General features: G+C 52.7%; 1 protein-coding gene across 1 annotated transcript; it reads right to left on the bottom strand.

The window, feature by feature from the left end:
- Nucleotides 1-490: 490 nt before the first annotated feature.
- Nucleotides 491-19522, bottom strand: BCL6 (BCL6 transcription repressor). The gene is made up of 10 exons (XM_076341112.1): nt 19464-19522; nt 10493-10531; nt 9269-9436; nt 7967-8188; nt 6846-7829; nt 6059-6240; nt 4785-4952; nt 3205-3335; nt 2679-2816; nt 491-1771 (listed from the first exon to the last, which is right to left on the bottom strand). The coding sequence occupies exons 3-10, from the start codon at nt 9427-9429 to the stop codon at nt 1628-1630; spliced, it is 2130 nt and encodes a 709-aa protein (XP_076197227.1). The 5' UTR covers nt 9430-9436; nt 10493-10531; nt 19464-19522; the 3' UTR covers nt 491-1627.
- Nucleotides 19523-19749: the final 227 nt, after the last annotated feature.

Here is a 19749-nt window from a genome sequence, read left to right as displayed (position 1 = left end):
TGGACAAAGGCATCGAACTGGCAGCCCCCACCCCCACCCCAGGTGCTGGAAAGCAAGAGGAGCAACAGGCAGCCTTCCTCCCTGAGCGATTCTGGCAATTGCATCAGTTTCCAGGAAATATAAATAACTACCCGGCCATCTGGAACCGGCCCTGGGCTGGTCAGCAGAAGGTCTCTCCCAGGCTCTGCCCTATTTCTGCCGGCTACTCGGTGCAAATGCAGAAAGCATCAAGGAGGTGGCACAGTGGGACAGTTCCCACCAGGATGCAGAGCAGTGAGCTAGAGTCTTCTTCTGACCTCATTCCAGAGGTCACTCAACCCTGGAAAAGGCTGCTTCAGCCAGCCCTGCCTTCAATGCAGGGCCAGAGCTGCGCCAAGCCAAGAGCTCATGCCGGAGCTTGGGATGCTCAGCCCCTTCCCGGGGCACCGACCGGCCTTCAAGGTGCTTAAGGAGAAGGACGGGCAAGAACAGACCCCTCACTCCATCATACTTCACTTTTCTTCATTTTATTCTTTTATTTGTACAGCTATATTTTACAGAACGCATTAATGCAGTTTAGACACAGCCCAAACCCTGTCTCCCGAGATTGTTTATAACACAAGCATGTAAAATAAGACCAAAAAAACCAAAACCAAAAAAAATAAAACATTTCCCGATAGAGAGTTCCACCACAACTCCTTTTGCAACATCAGGCTGTACCTTGAAGAAACTGAGCTCAATATAGTCCATACATTGAAAACTTCCATTGAAAAGAAAGGCACCGTGCGAAACCACATTTTACATATATACAGACTGAGAACTAGAACAAAAAAAAAATTACACTTTATTATTATTTTAAATTCCTTCTGCAGCTTTGTTGGTTTAATACACACTTTTTTGTAAATTGTAAACCTTCACTTGCAAAAAAATACAAATACACTGATGCATTTAGACAAAATATTTTCTTACTTGTACAGATGCAATACTTTAAAATATCTCGTTAAGTGCTCTATCATAATAAAGATTCTCAGAGTGGCTTCTGCCTGCAGAGTCCAACTGAGCCTTTAATGCATTTTATATATTTTTAATATAGCTTTTTTTAAAGGTCTATATATATTTATTTTATATATATATTTATATATTTATATCTATATATATTTACAACTCTGCCATAGATTCCTTCACCTTTGGTTAAAAAAGTTAAAGCCCTCTCTTTAATAGCATACTTTCTCTTTAAAAGAACACACATTTTGCATACAAAAGAAAAAATCTGTTCCCATAAATCAACATTACATTCCTCATCTTCAAACGGCAAAGGCTGTGAAGGTTAGACTCCAGAGTTTATCAACACTCCACTGCACAGACATTTAAAATGACTATTTTTATTTTTTATGTTTTATATACAATAAGATCTGAATAATTTTATTTTTCTTTTCCTTTCACATAACTGGGAAAAATAAAACCCGTGTATTTGTAATTTTTTTTTTCATTTCTAATGTTTTTCCACCTATCTGCATTATGGGTTTAGAGGCACTCCATCATGTGATGAATTTTTTTTTTTTTCCTTTTTCTTTTAAAGTGTTGCAAGTATCCTTTGGACAGCTTCTCCCCCCCCCAAGACAACCTCCTCCTGGGAAATCCTCTGCCTTCAGCAGGCCTTGGGGAGCTCTGGAGGCACCTCGCTTGCTGAGATGCGGTACTGCACCTTGGTGTTGGTGATGGCCCCGTGCTTCTGCCGGAGGTGAAGCCGCAGCTGGCTTTTGTGGCGGAAATGCAGGTTGCACTTCTCACACTGCAGGGCGAGAGGCAAAGGCAGAGGGTGTGAGACGCGATGGTAGGGGACACGTCCTTCCCTTCAGGGCTGGGGTCCAGCAGCAAGCGCCTGTCCTCCGCCAGCTACCCCAGGATGCTGCACCCATTATAGAGGTGGACAAGGGAAAAGCGGGGACGTGGTGGGAGAAGCAGCACCCGAGGGCACCCCATCCCAGGCTTTCAGCAGCACATTTCGGTTTATGGGATGCACAAAGGCTGAGGTCCCTTAGGAGAGGACCCTGGCTCTGATGGATGTAGTGTCAAGCTCCTTATCTAGATGCTCAAACTAGCTACAGGGCTATTTCGGGAGCTGCTTTTGACCCCTGCCAAGCTGGATGGCTCCAGAGGGATGTTTGGACGATAACCCCTGCTCCGATTCCCTCTCTAGTGGATGGGGAAAGCCAGAAAAGCCTCAGCAAATAGCTGGGAGCCCCCAAGGCTGCAAGCAAGGCAGGGCAGGCTGCTTGCTCGGCGCAGGTGCCACTGGCACAGGGAACCCCAGGCCAGGCTGTCTGTTCCTTTTCCCCCATCCCCGCACACAGCGGGCAGCTGTAATTTAAGCCACAGCTATTTGGAGAAGTGTGACCTTCTTCCAGATGGGGTGGAAGAAAGGAAGAGCAGCTAAAGATGTACCCAGCCTGGGCTGCACGTCAGTGTTTCCAACGCAGCCACTCACGACAAAATCCCACGTTGGCATCAGCACGAGACGGGGCACGAGGAGCAGGGACGTGACCTTGGCGTGGGGCCTCATGAGGCTGGCGAAGGGCACTGGGGTGCTGCAACCAGCCCATGCAAATGCTCTGGTGTCTTCCCAGCCCCCAAGGTTTGGCAGCATCCTCCCCCAGCCCCAGCTGAAAGCCCCCCCAAAAAAAAGCAGGGTCACTCACATGATAGGGTTTCTCTCCCGTGTGGATTCGAAGGTGACTTTTGAGGGTCTGCAGGTGCCGGAAGCGTGTGCCGCAGATCTCGCAGGGGTACGGCTTCTCCCCGGTGTGAATGAGCACATGAGCACGAAGGTGGGCCACCTAGAGAGAGCAGCTCTAGGTGAGGACAGCCCCAGGGATGAGGGCATCCCACCGGGAGTGGAGTTCTGCCCAGCCATCTTTTTTTTTGGTCTATTGGTTTCTAGCTGGGAGTCAGGGCCACACATGTCTGAGGTCTGATATCTCCAATTCTTAAGAGCAAATGGAGGAGAGGAGCTAAAGCCAGCAATCGGGCTTCCTACTAAGCCAAACTGGCCCACATGGACCTTACGGCCCATATTTATCCCACAACACCACGGGAAGAGCTGCCCAAGGCAGTGAGCATGAGCCATCAGCCTCCTCCCTGCCATGAGGCGTCACTGGTCTCGGGCAGGAGGTCCAGCCATGTCCCACCTCCCCAGGCACTGCAGGTCCCAGAGGCCACATGCACCTGGACAAATCTGGCCCCGCAGGTCTCGCACTTGTAAGGTTTCTCTCCGGAGTGGATGCGCGTGTGGGTTTTCAGGTTGGCCGGCCGGTTGAACTGTGCCCCGCAGATGTTGCAGCGGTACGGCTTTTCTCCTGCAGAGCCCAAAAGAAAGGGTGAGGGATTAAGTACAGGCATGCTCAGCCCCCATGATCCATGGTGCTTCCCAGAGCTAAGTCCCTTCAGGTGCCAGACCCCATGGCATGAAGCACTAGCTCCAACTTCTGTCCCTTTTGGAGATGGCTGTGGACAAGCAGCATCGGTCAGGACAGCTCAGGGTGTCCCCAGAGCAGGGTGAACACAGGAGGTACCTGAGCACTGCAGGTACCTTTTCTTTTCCGGGTTGGGAGCTGCAGCCTTCAGGGCAAGAGAAAAAGTCAGGCAGCTCTGCCAGCGAGGATTAACAGCATCGCTCTTCCTGGCCCCGCGACAGCGGCTGGCACCTGCGTCTCCCTACAGCTGTCAGTAAGCCACCCAGGGCCACCTGGCTCCCTTTGGGCTCCTCGTGGTCCCCAGCACATCCCGACTCGGCCATTCGTCACCTCTTTAGAGGAGCGAAAAGAGCCGATAGAGTGGAAAGCCAAGGCATGCCCAGTGACCTGGCTCCCAAGTCATTATTCAGTTATGATCACCGCTGCTGGTCCCCAGTGATGGGGGGAGCTGCAAAAAGGTTTTAACTAGTTTCTTTAGGATGGTTGAAGATGGGCTTGACAGGGAGTGGGAAACAGCCATCGTCCATCCCTTCCTGCCTTTTTCTTTTATTTCCAGGCTTCGACCCCACAAACCCTCAAACACTGCCCTGGCACTTGTGTTGTCTCATTCACCTGTGCAGCCCTCTTGGAGCTCAGCTGAGACCACGGGAATTTATGTCTAATTCAGTGCAGCAGCACTGAGTTGTCAGCACAGACTTCCCTTCCCCAGCTAGTGAACTGGCTGTTGACATGTTAAGCATTAATAAAAGCATGAAAAAAAAAAAAACATCCCTAGGTTTGTCAGCAAATGACTAAACCCTTAATATCCCCTTCCTTTCTCAGCTTTTATTGTGCTGATTCACAGAGTCCATCCATTCACAGATTTTTCCTATCAGCAGAGTTTCTGCCAGGCCAGATATGATCTGGATTTCTAGGATGTAGGGGGAAAAAAAAAAAATCCCAGACTTACTGCTAAATGTTCTTTTGATTTTTTTTTTTTTTTTTTTTTTTTTTTAAGTCTACCACAAAGTAACCTGGAGGCCATGCATCTGCTCCCAGCCATGCATTTTGCAAGATGCCTTTAGAGGTGGTGGTGCCCAGTGCTTCACAGCAAAGGAGCTTGAGCTCCATCCCTGCTGTGAGGCCAGGCAGCACCTCCACCATTCCCAGGTTTCGTGCTCTGCCCAAGGGTTCCCTGGCAGCCCCAAGAAAAGCACCTTGCTCTTCCCATCAGGGACAGCTTGTGACACAGAGCAGGGGACGCTGCACCTGGGACAAACCCAGCCATAAACACCCGCATGCCCAGCAACCCACAGCCTCCCCAGTAAGTCATCCCTGTGGCCAACACTGTACCTGTGTGGACAGTTTTGTGGCTGGCAAGATTCCCCTTGTAGCGGAAGGAGGCCTGGCAGCGGTCACACTTGTAGGGCTTGTCACTGTGGACTTGCAGAGAGTGTCTCTTCAGAGAGGCCTCCTCGGAGAACCGGCAGTCACACTCGTTGCAGAAGAAGGCTCCGTTCTCTGGGAGGGCACAGAGGAGAGCAATGAGATGGGCAATGTGCGGGCAAGCTCCTCGATGGGCTACGGGATGGGTTTGGGATGGTGGAGAGGGGCAGCCAGAGCACGTGTTGGAACAAGAAACTGATTGCAGACATTTGTGGTCAGCGGTGCTTGCACCGTGCCATTACCTCCTGACCTCCTTGTGCACACAGCAACAACATGCATGGTTTGAGAGAGCAAAGTCATCATGAGCCACCTCTCCTTCAGTGCGACACAAGCTGTTTCCAAGAAGCCAGCATCTCACCTGGACATCTTTCAGAGAGGTCCACAAAGGCATCCAAGTTATCAGGTATCCTCCAAAGGATGGATGCTTAGCTCTGGAGCAACTCCAGCACCTTTAGAGGTCTTAAACCTTTACATGTACAGATGTCTTCCTTGAGCATGGGAAGACCATCATCATCTGAAGCACAGGGCAGGTCCCCCCAGTAGGAGAGTGCCTAACTCTTAAATGCTCTATGTAGCTTTGAGCATCACCACAGTGGGGTTCCCTCTGGGGATCTCTGCCGACACCACAGGTGACAATTCTGCATTCCCCCTCCCTGAGCTACAGGCAGATGGGTGCACAGATATTTGTCTCTGGGCTTGTGGAGTTTTGCAACAAGATTGCAAGCCTCATTATCTGCATTTCTCCAGATGTGCACATCGGGCTCCCTGATAATGAAGATATCATGACGGATGTATGAGACGCACCATCTTGCCCAATCCCCATTAGGGTCATTACATCTGCCAAGCTTGTTCTCCTGTGGTTCTGGTGGGGTGGGGTGCACATTGTTTCCTGTCCTTAGCTGCCAAGTTTGCAGCAGGTGACTAACTCCCTGCACAAGGTATCTGGACAGTGCTGGGGAAGGGGAGGAAGGAAGCAATTCCCATGTGCGTGTGCCCCTCACATGCATGCACACAGCTGGTCAGCCAGTTAAGAGGGGACGGTAAAGCACCTTGGGATCCACCAGCATCAGGGACAGGTCTGACTGCCTGTCTGGACACAGGGCACCAGTTGGATGGGTCCCCAGGCTGCACAGCCCCCTTGCCTGCTGGTTGAAAAAGGCGACCAGGGATGCAAGACTCACCGCAGCTGGAGTCAGAGTATTCAGACTGGGTTTCCCCCATCTCCTCTCCAAAGTTTGAGCCAGGGGTATGAAGGCACATCTCAGCATGTTGTGGGGACTGGCAGCCACAGGAGCTGCACTTCGACGAATGCATGTACAGCGGGGACTGCCCTTCGCTGCTCCGAGGGGACCCATCCCGGGACCTGTGGAAGGACAACAACGCACACATCCATGAGAAGGCTCTTGCTGTGCTTGAGCTACTGGGCCCTTGTTTGCACCCTTCCAGACACAAGGGACAGCCATGTTTTATGGGGATACTTTTGTGGTGAGACGCACAGCATAGCCCTGATCAACAACAGGTCCCTGAGCCTCAATCCTTCAGATGCCCATCACCAAATGACCTCAAAGCTCTCTAGGAACACCCAGGTCCAGAGGATAGCATACTGATCCCTGGTAGTTTGGCCTTTGCAATGCTTACAGCCAACCAAAAGCTTGAGGCACAGGGAGTCTGATGAAAACCAGGTTGGGCAAATCCAGGCTCCAGAAACCATCCAGAGCTGCCAAAGTGAGCCAGGGATTCCTGATCCAGTGTTCCCAATTCCATCACCAGGCCAGGCTAGCACAACTTAGCCATGGCTGGCACCCAGCCGATGTCACTGGCAGTGCTCCACCAAATGCAGAGGCTTCCACCTGCTCATGTCTGGACTCCCCAGCCCAATGCTACAGCTAATTTCACACACTTCCAAACTCTCACCCCTCTTCAACGCAGGGAGTCCTGTCTATCGTGGCAGGGGGGAAATCTTCTCACCTGTTAACGATATTGTTGAGTCTGCTCGCTTGTGGGATAGTAGAGTCTTCTCCATTCACGCTCATCTTGGTGGGGGATTGCACATTGAGATGCTCCGGCTCCATGGACTGCTGGCAAGTGGACATGGGCATGTAGCTGCGAGGAGAGAGGGTTCCCATCTCGTTCTGGTCAGCACTGTCTTGCTTGGTGCTCTGATTGAGAGAGTTAAGGACAATGAACTTGTACTTCTTCCAGTTGCAGGCTTTGGGGTCTGTGGGGCTTTTGGTGAAGAGGGAGCCGGAGCTCTGACCAATACGGGCGTTCTTGCTGCTGCTGGACTCGGTTGGTGAGTTGGGCTGACAGTCTGACTTCTGGGGGCTCTGGGGGCTGATGAGTCCCTTGCGGTCCAGGGGGGTGTTGGTGGGCTCAAAGTGCTGGCTGATCTCATCCTCTGAGGAGGTCCGCTCCTCCTCTTTGGCCACTTTGTCACAAGAGAAATAGGGATTGTTCCGGATCGAAGGGACAACAGGTTTGGGGCCAGAGGCTACGCTGTAGTGCATGTCACTCCTGGCTTCTTCAGCAGCACCTTCTTTCGGAGCATAGATGGTAGCGTGGCACATGTTGGCCGAGATGTCGGTAATGGTTCTCATGTACTCGGTGGGGATTGTCCTGGAGCTGTCGCATGGCAGGATCCTCTCCTTGGGGAAGGCACCTGCCCTCGAGAGTTCGGAGAGAGGCATCCTCATCTCCCGCAACTCATCATCCACAAGGAAGCTATTTAGAGGGAGAGGGCTGTATCCATGGTAGGAAATGGGGGATCCAGACAAACTATTGATCAAGCCAGGTGCAAAGGCCCTCCCATTGCAGAGGGACCCATTCTGGAGAGGCATGCCATTCTCTGAGACATCTCTGCTCCGATAAGCCATCACCTCTGGGTGGCTCAGCATCCGTCCAGCCAAAAACTCTTCCCTTGGGGTCTTCACAGCAGACACCATCTCCGCTTCACTGGAACCAGGCAAAAAGGAGGGAGACGCAGTCATTTTCAGCCCGTCAGGATAAGTTTGCAGATACTTTGTCAGTTCTCCCCCCTCCCACCCAAACACACCATCCCAGGCTCTCCAAAGTTCACTCACAGTGCTCACCTAGACTTGACAAACCTTCGGCAGGTATCAACCACGTGCTCCATCTGCAGGTACAGTGCTGTGGCCATCACGGCCATGATATTGTTCTCCCTCAAGTTCAGGCGGGATGTATACATGAAGTCCAAGAGGATGCAAAACCCCTCAGGGTTAATTTCGGGGTCCAGGTTGATGACATTCAAGTTGCACTTGAGCTGATCAGTGAAGATGCTGTAGAAAAGGCCACTGCAGAGAGGAGACAGGAGAGAAGACAAGTGTTATGACAATTCAGAGGAAGAAAGGAGAATTTGTCTGAAATCCCTTAGCACAGAGGGGTTCGTGAATGGGAAGGGAGGAGGAAGCAATTACAGAATTTCCTGAGCTTCCCCCTTATTATCAAGCTTGGTTTCTCAGCTTAGTAAGCGTCTTCTGCACTGCACTTTTCCCAACTGGAACAGCCTGCTTTTAGATCTCACCTGCTCAACAACTCCCCACTGCCTCCATTTAGAAATTCCCCTTTTTTTGTTGTTGTTGTTCTTACCACCACCCCCTTCCCACTGTGACTCATTTCTTTCAGAAGCCTCTTGGGGCATCCACGCTCACTCTTTAGCCAGGAAAAAAAAAAAAAAAAAAAAGGAAATGTTGGCAAAACATTTTTCAGATGTCTTAATAGTCAAACCTTGTCTTTTTCAAATCTTTATACCTTGTCAGCAGGAGACCCTGGAAGGCATCTGCCGTAATTCAACTGGGCAATGGTGGGATGTTAATTAGCATTCACTAGGAAGCAGTTCCAGCAATCCTAGGAGCTGGAAAGGGATTTCAGACCCCACCAGGCTTGGGGGGGAAAAAAAAAAAAAAAAAAAAAAAAAAAATCAAAGGTGGGTGCAGCCAGCAGCCTGGGACTCAGGGAAGAATAGCTCTAAAAATAGCAGCGGCAGGGGACACTGCGGTCACAGAGGACTCGCTCACCCCAGTGAGCATCCAACCCTCCCTCCCCCCTCCTGTCCTGTCCCTGCAGAGCGTTTGTGCTTTGCCTTCAGGGATGTGCCTCACGTCTGCTGTGCTCCTGTTTGTCTCCATGGGCTGTGTGTGGGCAGATGTGGGCATGCAAGGAGAGAGGTGCGGGCACCGTGCTGAAGGCAAAAGGTCTCAGCTCTAATCCCATTGCAGGTACAAATTTCTTGGCAGCCTCTTTCAATTCTGCTTCTCTGCCTCTGTTTCCCTGCCTGTAAACCCCACGAGCCTCCCTGGAGCTGCAGCACTGTTGCTGGTGGCCAAAGGCAGAGGGAGCAGGGAAGGGAGGCAGGGACAGGACCCTGCTCTCACCTGCAGGCCATCAGGACTGTTTTGTGGGCTCTGAACTGCTCCCGGTTCACGATGATAACAACGTCAGTCAGGATATCCCGGCTTCTAAGGCGGTTGAGATTGAGGAGGACATCGCTCGCATGGCGGGTGAACTGGATGCAGCTGTCTGCCGGCGAGGCCATCTCGAGTCTGCTTGAAACAGAAGCGGGAGGAAGATGGGAATGGAGCAGCAGCCAGGCAAGTACCCTAAACCCAGCAAAGAGACAGCCGCTGCTCTGGGATGTGCTCAGATGGCCAGCTGCCGCTGGTAGGGACAGCACCAGCTCCTCAGTCCCAAGACAAACAGCCCTGTACCACGCCAAGCGCCTGCCAGGCTGCCCGGTGAGGCCTCTTGGCCAGCAGCGAGACCTGGCATGTCTCAGTCCCACCCAGCAAGCTGGCAGGCAAAGGCGACCAGACCCTCCTGAGGATTAGCTAACCGGCTCCTCTTTCTCCCTGCCTCACCCATGGCGGCTCCACCCCAGCCCACTCCTCCCACCACCACTCAGGTTCATCTCCATGAAGTTCCCAACACAGCTTCCCAGCCTTCAGGTCCTCCTCAGGAGCCATCCCCCTCATCGATCTGCTGGCTAGCTGCAAATCCAGCCATGGGAATCAAAACAAGCCTTGAAGGTCCCAGCTGAAGCTGAAGGATTTCAACATCTGGAAAATCCAGCCCACAGTGGAGCACCAACCCTCACCCACCCGCAAACTACTTTCCGGCTCCCAAGTGGCAGCCACTCTGGAGAAGACCTGTCCACAGTTTCCCAATGAATTGGTGGTGGCAGTGAGGAGCAGAACTCATCTAACCTGCTGGGCTGCTACCCACACCACAGCCCAGTCTCTCCCAGTGAGCAAGGCTTGGGTTAGTCGAGGAACACGAAGCTTTCCCCCTAACACAACACCTGTTGACCCATCTCAGAGGTGTGCTCTCAACCAGCACCCAGGAGAGCCCACATCTCCCTGTGCCTGAAGTTTGGGCTGGAAAGTGCATCTTCAGCGTCAAATTCCTCCATGATCAACCCCCTCCCACAACCCCAACTCCTCCTCCTTCCCCAGCGGCATATGAACATGCAGTATTTTCTACAGAGCAGCTGCTCTCCTGAAAACAAATTCCAGCTGGGTCTAATGAAACATTTCATTCAACATGGTAAAGGGAAGGGGGGGGGGGTTAGGAGGGAAAGCACAAAATTTAAATTTACATACCCAATGCCTCAATTCACAGTCCAAAAGTTTCTTTCAAACCTACAAATAAAGCACAAGAAAACAAACGCCACATTAGCTGTTAATTATGAATTGGCCGTGGCAGGACACAAGCCTGCTGTTTCGCTCGAGTATCAGCTGGATAAAAGCTAGAGATAACAAACCTTCTACTCTCCAGTAAGGTTAACATTTGTTTCTTCCGGTACAGTAAGTTCTTATCACAACCACAGGCTTTGAGAATCCAATCATAGCTTCTTCCACACCCTCTAGCCCAAACCATGGGCGTATGCCAAGGAGATTTTCATTTCCATGACTCAGGAACTTAAAGGCAGGTGGGGAAGCGAAGTCAAGTGAGAATTTTCTCACCACTTCTTTTAGAGATAACTCTTCCCCTGCCAAGATCGAATTCCTGGCCCGTGCCACATCCAAGACCAATGCCATATTCCCAGCACCTTGTTAACAGGTATGACTTACAAACACTTGCTGCCACTCTGCTCAGAAACCTGGAAAGAGCCTGAATCCAGTCCTCCAAAACAGCTACTGCCCTTCTCAGAATACCCACGCACTCCAGCCACCGGTGAAAACGCCCTGGGACAGGACTGCCGAACAGACTTGGGAGGATATGGGCGTCAAGTACCGAAGTGACTTGGCCAGGATCACAGAGGAAGCCAGTGGCGGAGACGGATGAGGACTCAGAACAAATGCCTTCCTCTGGCTGCTGGAAAAGCCTTCCCCTAAACCGCAAGCTTTGTGTCTAGCCGCCGGCTTCATGGGCAACGCAGCTGGGGCAGCATGGCAAGGAAACCCAGGAGTTAACTGCCTTCCAGAACTCACATTATTACTCCCAAATTTACTTAAAACCAACAGAGACAATTGACCTGGCACTAATGCAGGAAGAAGGTCCTCAGGCAGCCGCCCCAGCAGGGAGAAGCGCAATAAATAAGTAAACAAACAAACCCCAAGATGTTCATCACACTATTTTGAGGACTGACACCTCCCCCCCCCCCCCCCAAAACCGGACAGAGACAGTAAGACTGCCAGCACTTGCAGAAAGCCCATCCAGTCCTGCGAGGACAAGTGTCCCCTTCCCTCTCCCTTGCAGCAGATGCGCAGATCTGGAGCCCAAGGTCCCCTCACACCCCCGGAGACACCGGGGTGGGATGAAGAGGTGAGATTTAAGGCAAGGTATCACACGCAAAACCCAGAGGGGTGTCTTACAGCCCCGTTCCAGCCATCAGATGCAAATCTTCAGAACTGCTCTGAGGCTGGCTAGCTTAAAACTTTAAGCACACATAAAAAGTGACTCATTTCCCAAATACTGCAGACTCTGACCTTTCTGTACACGCTCGCTGCCAGCCGCTTGCTACCGTCAATCGCAAGCCAAAGGACTCGCGGCGCTCTGCAAGGAGCCCAGCATGCATCCCTGTGTCCATAGGAACGGACGTATGCATTTGGGGCAGCTGGCTGGCATCCCGACCTCAGCCACGCCTGCAGACGCGCTCCGCCGGGCTCTCGGGGACTCACCCCAGTGTCACAGACATGGGGAGGTGACCCATCCATAAACCAATAAAGTTACAAACTGCAAGATGAACTCTGCGCCCGTGAGCATCACGTGAGAAGGTGCTGCTTTCGCCAAATTTCCTTACCCACAGCGAGGCTGAAGCGCTGCCCGGCCAGGGAGACACCCAGCTCCTCTCCCAGAGCTGGACCGCAGCACAGCCCCCTCCCCACCCTCCCAAATTATCCCTCCGCAGTGCATTGCTGCTGCAACGCCCACGGCCCCCGGGGAGCCAGGCAGGTGCATCCCAAGCGGCTCCCGGCTGCAGGATGTGGGCAAGCAAAAGGGAAAGGGACCTTCCTTCCCCTCGCTATGCTGAGACGGGTTAACCCTGCCCCTCCCGGCCTCTGCACAGCACCAGCTCTGCACCCCAGCATGGGAGGATGCTCTGACCAGAGACCAGCAGAGAAGGGGACAGGAACAGAGACCAGTGATGGGGACCACCATCCCCAACAGAGACCACCACGGCCAAGCATGGCCTTCTCCATTCCCCCCCTCAAAGCCCATGAGGCTCCCCCAGGCTCAGCTGGGGCCAGAACATCACCCCAAGCCCCCGCACTCCAGTTTTCCTGCCCGGTACCTTGCAGGTGTGGGCTCTCCAGCAGTGCTCGGGGCTGCACGCCGGGGCTCACTGTGTCCGGAGAGGAAGGTCTGGGCCAGGCGCAGGGCCCATTTCGGGGGTGGCCGCATGGGACTGTCACTGCTGCTGCCTTCCAGGAAGGCAATGGGTCTGCCCCAGCGGTTCAGGGAACGGCCCTTCCCTGCCGGCACCTCCCCGAGAAAACCCATTCCTGGAAGGGAGCCCAGGGCTGGGTCTGCCGTCCCTGCAGCCAGCTCGGTGAGCACGGGGAGGGTGCACCTGCACGTGGGGGAACCCCTCTCAGCTCCACCCCATGCAAAGGGGAGACCCTCACAGGTTCCCCACCCCAGGACAGAGGGGAGAACCAGGGACTTTTCCCCCCTGCCCCCCCATCCATCTTTCTGCTGTGCACAGGGAAACCCCTCCATCCATCCATCCATCCACCCACTCTCCCATTTATAGGAAATCCCTTTTCATCCATCCTCCTCCCACCCTATGCACAGGGGGCACTCCTTGCTCCCCTACCTCTCTTTGCATAGGGGATACCCCGTGGTCTTTGCCCCTCTCCCACCCCCAAATGCATAGTCTGGGGGAGGGCACCGATCACTCCCCCTCCCTGGGCCCCGGTCTCCTACCCTTCCAGAGCCTGCAGCGCTGACTCCCTCACATCACCCTGGAAGGGTGGCTGGGTGCAGTCTCCCTTCCCCACAGCCTCATCCCACACAGTGCTCTGAAATTGCCCGCCCAGGGGAAGCTCCATCCTGCCCTCTCATTCCTACCCAGCCCCAGCACCCTGCAGGGTCCCAGCCCCATGGGAACAGCCCCCTGCCTGCCAGGGCACACTGCCAGCTCCCCCCCCCCCCCCCCCCCAGGATGCCTGGTTTCTCCTGAACAGGGACCAGAGGGACAACCAAGAAAATGGGGTGGTGTGGGCCCCCCCGCCCCAGGCACGGTCACGGGTGCTACAAGCCACGGTGAAGAGCATGCTCTTGGCTGGGGGCGTGCAAGCACCCAGCGCCGTCTTCCCAGTGTCATGCAATCAGGGGGCACTAAGCATCCTTTAGCTGTCACAGCAGAGTTTTATTAATTTAGTAGCTTCTGGTTGGCGTCTAGGCCAAAACGTGGCTGGGTTAATAATAACCCAAGAAAAGAACAAGACAAGTCCTAGCGCTCAGTGTCAGCACAGATCAAAACCAGCATCACTAGTGCAAGCCCTGTCGTTTTTTCCATCGCACCCTTCCGTGAGCGGATTGCACTCGCTCTATCGAGCGGTCTCTGCTAACTTTCAATCTGATCCAATTTCCTGCCAGCAAACAAATGTTTCTAGGAAATGCAATACATTATCTGGACGGGTTTATTATCAGCATTTGGAACGAGGAAAACTGCATATTTTCTTGAGCGCTGCAGGGAACTTTATAGTTTGTACTTCAAAAGAGGGTTTAAAAGGATTGCCCTTGAAAGCTGGCCCGGCTCAAGTCTCCACATTGTTTTGGTCTTTGCAGAAGAAAACGCAGAGGAGGGGGGAAGGCACACTAAAACTGCCTTCAGTGTTTTCCACTAAAGAGGACTCCCCTGCCCTCTACGGAGCCAAGCTCTGACTGCAAGGCAGAGGCAGCACGTGCCCTTGGGAAGCAAGGAGTCAAGCCTTCTTCAGCATTTCAAACGACCCCAAGCAATTTGGCACATTAATTTTTCAAGGGAAGGCAGGAACCGCGTCCCGGCTGAAGTCGAGGGAGCTACTCCAAAGAACAAGGGATGGACACTGTGCCCTGCCAACGCCAAGCCCTGCACCAAGGTGCCAACCCGATGGCAGGGTGCAGCCGGAGCCGGGCGTCCCCAGCAGCTGAGCCGGGTCCCTGGCCCGGCTGGGCTCAGAGGAGGTGTCCCATCATCCCCACCCCGTTCCAGGGCGATAAATCACCAGCCAGCACCGACCCTCCCTGCCTCTGTCCTCCTGGGGCTGAGGATGGCACAGCTCATCTTGGCAGCAAGGAACTGCTCCGGCATCCCGCCTGGATGGGACGAGACACATAGGCAGCTTTGGGTCCCGTGGCCAGGGGAGAGGCACCCCATCACCACTATGTTTATTTAACCAAACAGATTTAAGGAGACCCTTTCAGAGGGTGCCCAGTCCTACAGGACACGTTCTTCAGGACCCACTGTCCTGCAGCGTGCTCGTCCCAAGCTCTCCCCTCCATAAGCAGGGATCCCACATTCCTCATGGGTACCTGGCATACAGCCCAAAGGCAGCACACTGACCAGGACAAAGAGGGGGAGGAAAACAACATAGCCCAAAAATTTCTCCCATCTCCCAACGCGCCTTAGCTTTCCCTGTGTTTTAGATGTGAAGCTCCACTGAGATTGCTGGGGTTTTAAAGCAGCCCTGAAGACTACACGCTTGCTCTGATTTTGGGGTGTGTGTCTTTTTAGCTGCCAGCATCCTGCAGCAATGGGAACATGCAAGATCTAGCATGGATTTGGAAAAAACAAAACAAAAAAGAACACAGGGAGGACTACATTTGCAGTCTAAATTTGCAGTCTGAAGGAGTTTACTGGTCAGATGCTGACTTTTGGATACTCATCTAACCAAACTGCAAACTGTGAACTCCTGAGGTTTGCCAATGCCTGCTGTAAACATGGAAACCAAGTGTCACTTTTTGCCAAACAGAAGAATGGTTTAAAAATAGATCTAGAAAAGAATACAGGCACTCGGGATACAGGGCTCCCGTTTATAGACTCCCATGCTACTATAAAATGGAGCAAGAGGTTATGAGCGCACAGGCAACTTTTCACCAAATTTAGATTTTACAAACTTCTCAGAAACCCGAAAACAACATTTCAGGCTCCAACTGAACCAGTAAAAGCTCTTCGTGTGAAGTCTGCAGCCCAAACATTACAGCACATGGACCAGAACGGGCGTGAAACTGTTCTTCAACCTCAACGCCATAAATACATGAAGGTACATAAGCTGCACACTGAGAAATGCACCTACTGGTTAGAGCTTCATTTTACTCACCTATAGCCTTTTGTGACAAGATTTTCTTGTTAATGGAGTATTCACATAAAATGAGAGGACACCCACCCCTGCTCCTACAACACAGGACTGCCTCAGGAAGTTTTTACCACCTGTATTTGTAATGGGTTTTTGAGGACAACATTACTGCTTGCTAAAAAAAGAAAACCAAACACCATTCCTACAAATTAATATTAGGTTGCTGCCATTGGGGGCTGAAAGCTTCCGCCCCCCCCCCAAAAAAAAGAAAAAAAAAGAAAAGGAAAAAAGCATAGCTTTACAATACATCCTAAATTAGGCAGAAATTGAAGGGTAGATTAACACCACAACTCGGAAAGATTTTCACACGTGATTTCATGACCAGACCCGGAGAGAACTCCATATGGAAATGTCAGTGACTTTAATAAGCACTCGGTTGTTTCCAATTAGGCTCCTTAAGTAAGTACAGTGGCATCCAGAATTTCCTCCGCCACCTTCCTCCTAGCTGGCAAGCATTTTTTTTTCTTTTTTGAACGAGCAGTTAATAAACATGTTCCCACTCTTCCGAGGCTCCCGGCTCCGCCAGCCCCTGCCCTGGCCGGGGAGGAGGGAGAAGACATGACACTAGATGGCACCAGTTAGCTTTGCTGCAGGAGCAATTTTTCCCCTCGGAAAATAAAACACCCCAACCAAACCTGGAAAACATATAATTTTGTCGATGTAATTCTGTTTCTCTTAAAACGCGTCTGAGCAACGTTATTTTTATGAGCTTTTCCAGCCTTGTTTTGAAAAACTTAATGCTTCTGCTAGGTTTATTTTTGTCTCATCAGACAGCAGGCTGAAGTCCTCTCAGCGCTGCAAACAGGGATGTCTAAAAAGTATCATAAAGACTTTTGACTGATTTTTTTTTTCTCTTTTTTTTTTGGGGTGGGATTTGTAAGAATCACTTCTCATTCCAACTTCTTCCTTCACAATAATAACTAACCAGTTAACCTCCACTTCCTCTCCCAATATTGACTCAGACAGTCAGAACTGAGGGGGATTGGAAATTGGAATTGAAATGCATCCCAAGAGATCTTTGATCTGTTTTGCCAGTCAAAATTGAACGCTCGGAGATGAAGTCTTTTCTTACTGGAACAATGTGATAATCCATTCTTCTGGAAAATTGCTAGACACTCTTTGAATATTTTAATGGCTTGATGATTTGTTTCATGGGGCAAAAATTGCCATCTATAATGCAAGTTTTTAAACCTGCGATCCTATCGTTAGAAGAAAATAACAGAATCTCAGGTTCTGCCTCTCCATGTACATATAAAGAGAGGTTTCCCCTAAAATATTTTTAAAGCAATTTTTGAACTGTAACCTCCCCAAGGACTGCAAGAAGCAGCCTGTACTTGCTCTTAAAGCACTTACCCTTTAAACCTTTGAAACAATATGGCAAATAATAATTTTTAAAGCATTTAAAACCTCAGGAGAGGAATCAATAAGCATCCCCAGATCGAACGAGGGCCTGATCCCATACCCGGCCCTGCTGACACTTCCACTGGCACAGGTACAAATTTGGCCCCAGACAGAGATGTTGGACCAACGCAGCGCTTCTTGCTGAGCCTCATCCGTCTGGCCCCAGCCTCCCTTCGCACCAATCCTGCGCCTACTGAAGTCAGTGGAAAAAACTAACCCAGGCCGGGTTTGTTTTTGTTGTTTTTGACTCATGATTTTAAGCCCAGATTTGCCTCTTCCCTGGAAATGCAACAGGGGGGTCAAAGGCAGCTTTTTAGGCACATCTGAGAGGCCGCCGCAGATTTTTCTAAACAAACGCCTTGCTTTCTGTTTCCCTCCTTCCCAAGAGGCGATTTCATAACATTTCATACTGTGACTTTGCAAACTATGAGGCGGGGGGGGGGGGGGGGGGGGGATGGCGAGGCGGAGGGCCGGGGGCAGGGGGGCGGCCGGGAGAGGTCGCTGCCGCCCGACCACGAAAGTTTTCATAACAAAGTTGGGCTTTTTCGGTTTTGTTTTGCCTTTTTTTTTTTTTAAGGGGGGGGTTTAAAAAAAAAATAATATATATACACACACAAAAACACACACCTAACCGGGGGGGGGGGAAGCCTTCTCCTTTCCCCCACTCGCTTTTGGTTTTTTGGGGGAGCCGGAGGGAGGCTGGGGGGGCGCAGCGGCGCGGGCCGGGCGCGGTGCGCGGGGGTTGCGCGGCTCTCCGCGGCCGGCCGCGCCGCTCGCTCCAGGAATAGCGTGTGGCCGGGGGCCAGCCCCGCGGCTGCCGGCGGCAGATTTACGAGCGCCTGTCGCCGCGCCAAGTCCGCCGCGGTAGTAAACACAGGGGAAGGGCTGCGACGGGGGCACCGGGGAGCTCCCCCCCCCCCCCCCCCGGCACCGCACCCGCGACCCCATCCCTTGCACGGCTGCACCCCACTTCCCCCGCCAGCCGCCTTCCTCCCGGCGGAGGACCCCCTCTCCTCCCCGCGGGGGTTGTTATTATTATTGTTGTTGTTGTTGTTATTATTTTGATCCCTGCGCGTAATATTCGGAGTTGCTCCGTACACTTTTTCCCCCCTTCCCGAGCTTTGCATCGCGTTTTATTTTCCAGCCGGCCAAAGCCCGTCGCGGCCGCCCCGGCACACACCGTCGAAGCGAGCGCGGTTCGGCGCCCCCCCCCCCCCCCCGCCCCGGGCCGCCGCTCCGTGGTGCTCCGGGGCCGGCAGCCGGTGACGGACGAGCCTCCCCGCGGGCTCCCCCCTCCCCCGGGCAGAGAAATGCCGCAAGTCTTCTCCATCACCGCCCGCTCTTAGCCCGGGGCTTGACAGATCACGGCGCAGCCCCGCCACAGGTTGCAAAACGCACCAGCCGTTTCGCAGCTGCATCGGGGACGGAATAACAATAATAACGATAGATTAATATAATAATTAAAAGAGAGAAGGGAGAGGGGAAATGATGCGGAAAGGCCGGAGCGGCGGTGCCCGGCGCCGCCGAGCCCCCGCGCTGCCGCCAGCCCCGCTCCGCGGAGGCTTTGTGCGGCGGCGGAACGACAACAGCGACACAACACGCACGCCAAAAAAAAAAGAAAAAAAAAAAAAAAAAAAAGAAAAAAGAAGAAGAAGAAAGGGGGGAAGAAAAAAAAAAAAAAGGAAAAGAAAAATAACACTCCCCGACCGAGGGATCCAGCCATTGGGAGCCGACCCCGAGTCACGCAAAACGCCACAAGCCCGGCGGCCGCGCTCGCCGCCGTCCTGCCCCCGCGGGGCGGCTGCAGGTGCAGAGAGGAGCCGCCGCCGCCGTCCTCCCCGTCCCCACCCGGCCGTCACGCGTGCGGGAAAGCCAATAATCCCAGATAACCGATAATCCCCGGGAGAGGACGGCGAGGGGAGACACCCCCCCCCCCCTCCCCTTATACGCGCTCCCAGCGTTGAGACATGCAGGCACCCCTATTTTTCTCGCCTGACAGCGGGCAAGGAAAGGGGTGGGGGGGGGAAAGGTGCGTGTGGGGGAATTAAATAAATAAATAAAGCAGGAAAAAGATACAGAATTTAGGAGATAATAATAAAAAAAAAAAATTAAAGGGCTGTCGGGGCACCTGCCGCGGGAAAGGGGGGGAAGGAAAGAGGAAAATAGAAATAAAATTAAAAAAAAAAAAAAAAAAAAAAAGGGTAGAAATATATAGAGGCGGCTCCGCGCCAGGCGTCGGAGCGGGGCAGGGAGGGAAACAGGAGGGAAAAAAAAATGGAGAGGAGAGAAGAAAAAAAAAAAAAAAAAAAAAACCGAGAGAGAGAGAGAGAGAGAGAGAGAATTAAAGGGTAAAATCGGCCGCGGCAATAGAAGCAGCAATCACCTGGTCTCCGGGCTTTCCTAGAAACTCCTTGCATCACCACTTCTAAGAACCCCAGTTCTAAGAATCAACAGAGCCCAATTCTCGGAATTTGAGCTGCAGACTCTACCATTGCGCTAAGCATGGGGAGGGCCGCGGACCTCCCCCCGCCGCTCCGTCGCCGCCGCCGCCGCCCTCCCGGGCCGCGCGGCCCCCCCGCGCCGCCCCCGCGGGGGGCGGCGCGGGGGGGGCCGCGCGGCCCGGGAGGGCGGCGGCGGCGGCGGGGGTCCCACCGAGCCGCCCTCCCTTC

The sequence above is a fragment of the Aptenodytes patagonicus genome, chromosome 6 (genome assembly GCF_965638725.1).
Source record: "Aptenodytes patagonicus chromosome 6, bAptPat1.pri.cur, whole genome shotgun sequence".
Lineage (NCBI taxonomy): Eukaryota > Metazoa > Chordata > Aves > Sphenisciformes > Spheniscidae > Aptenodytes > Aptenodytes patagonicus.
This window is presented reverse-complemented; position numbering and strand designations above follow the sequence as displayed.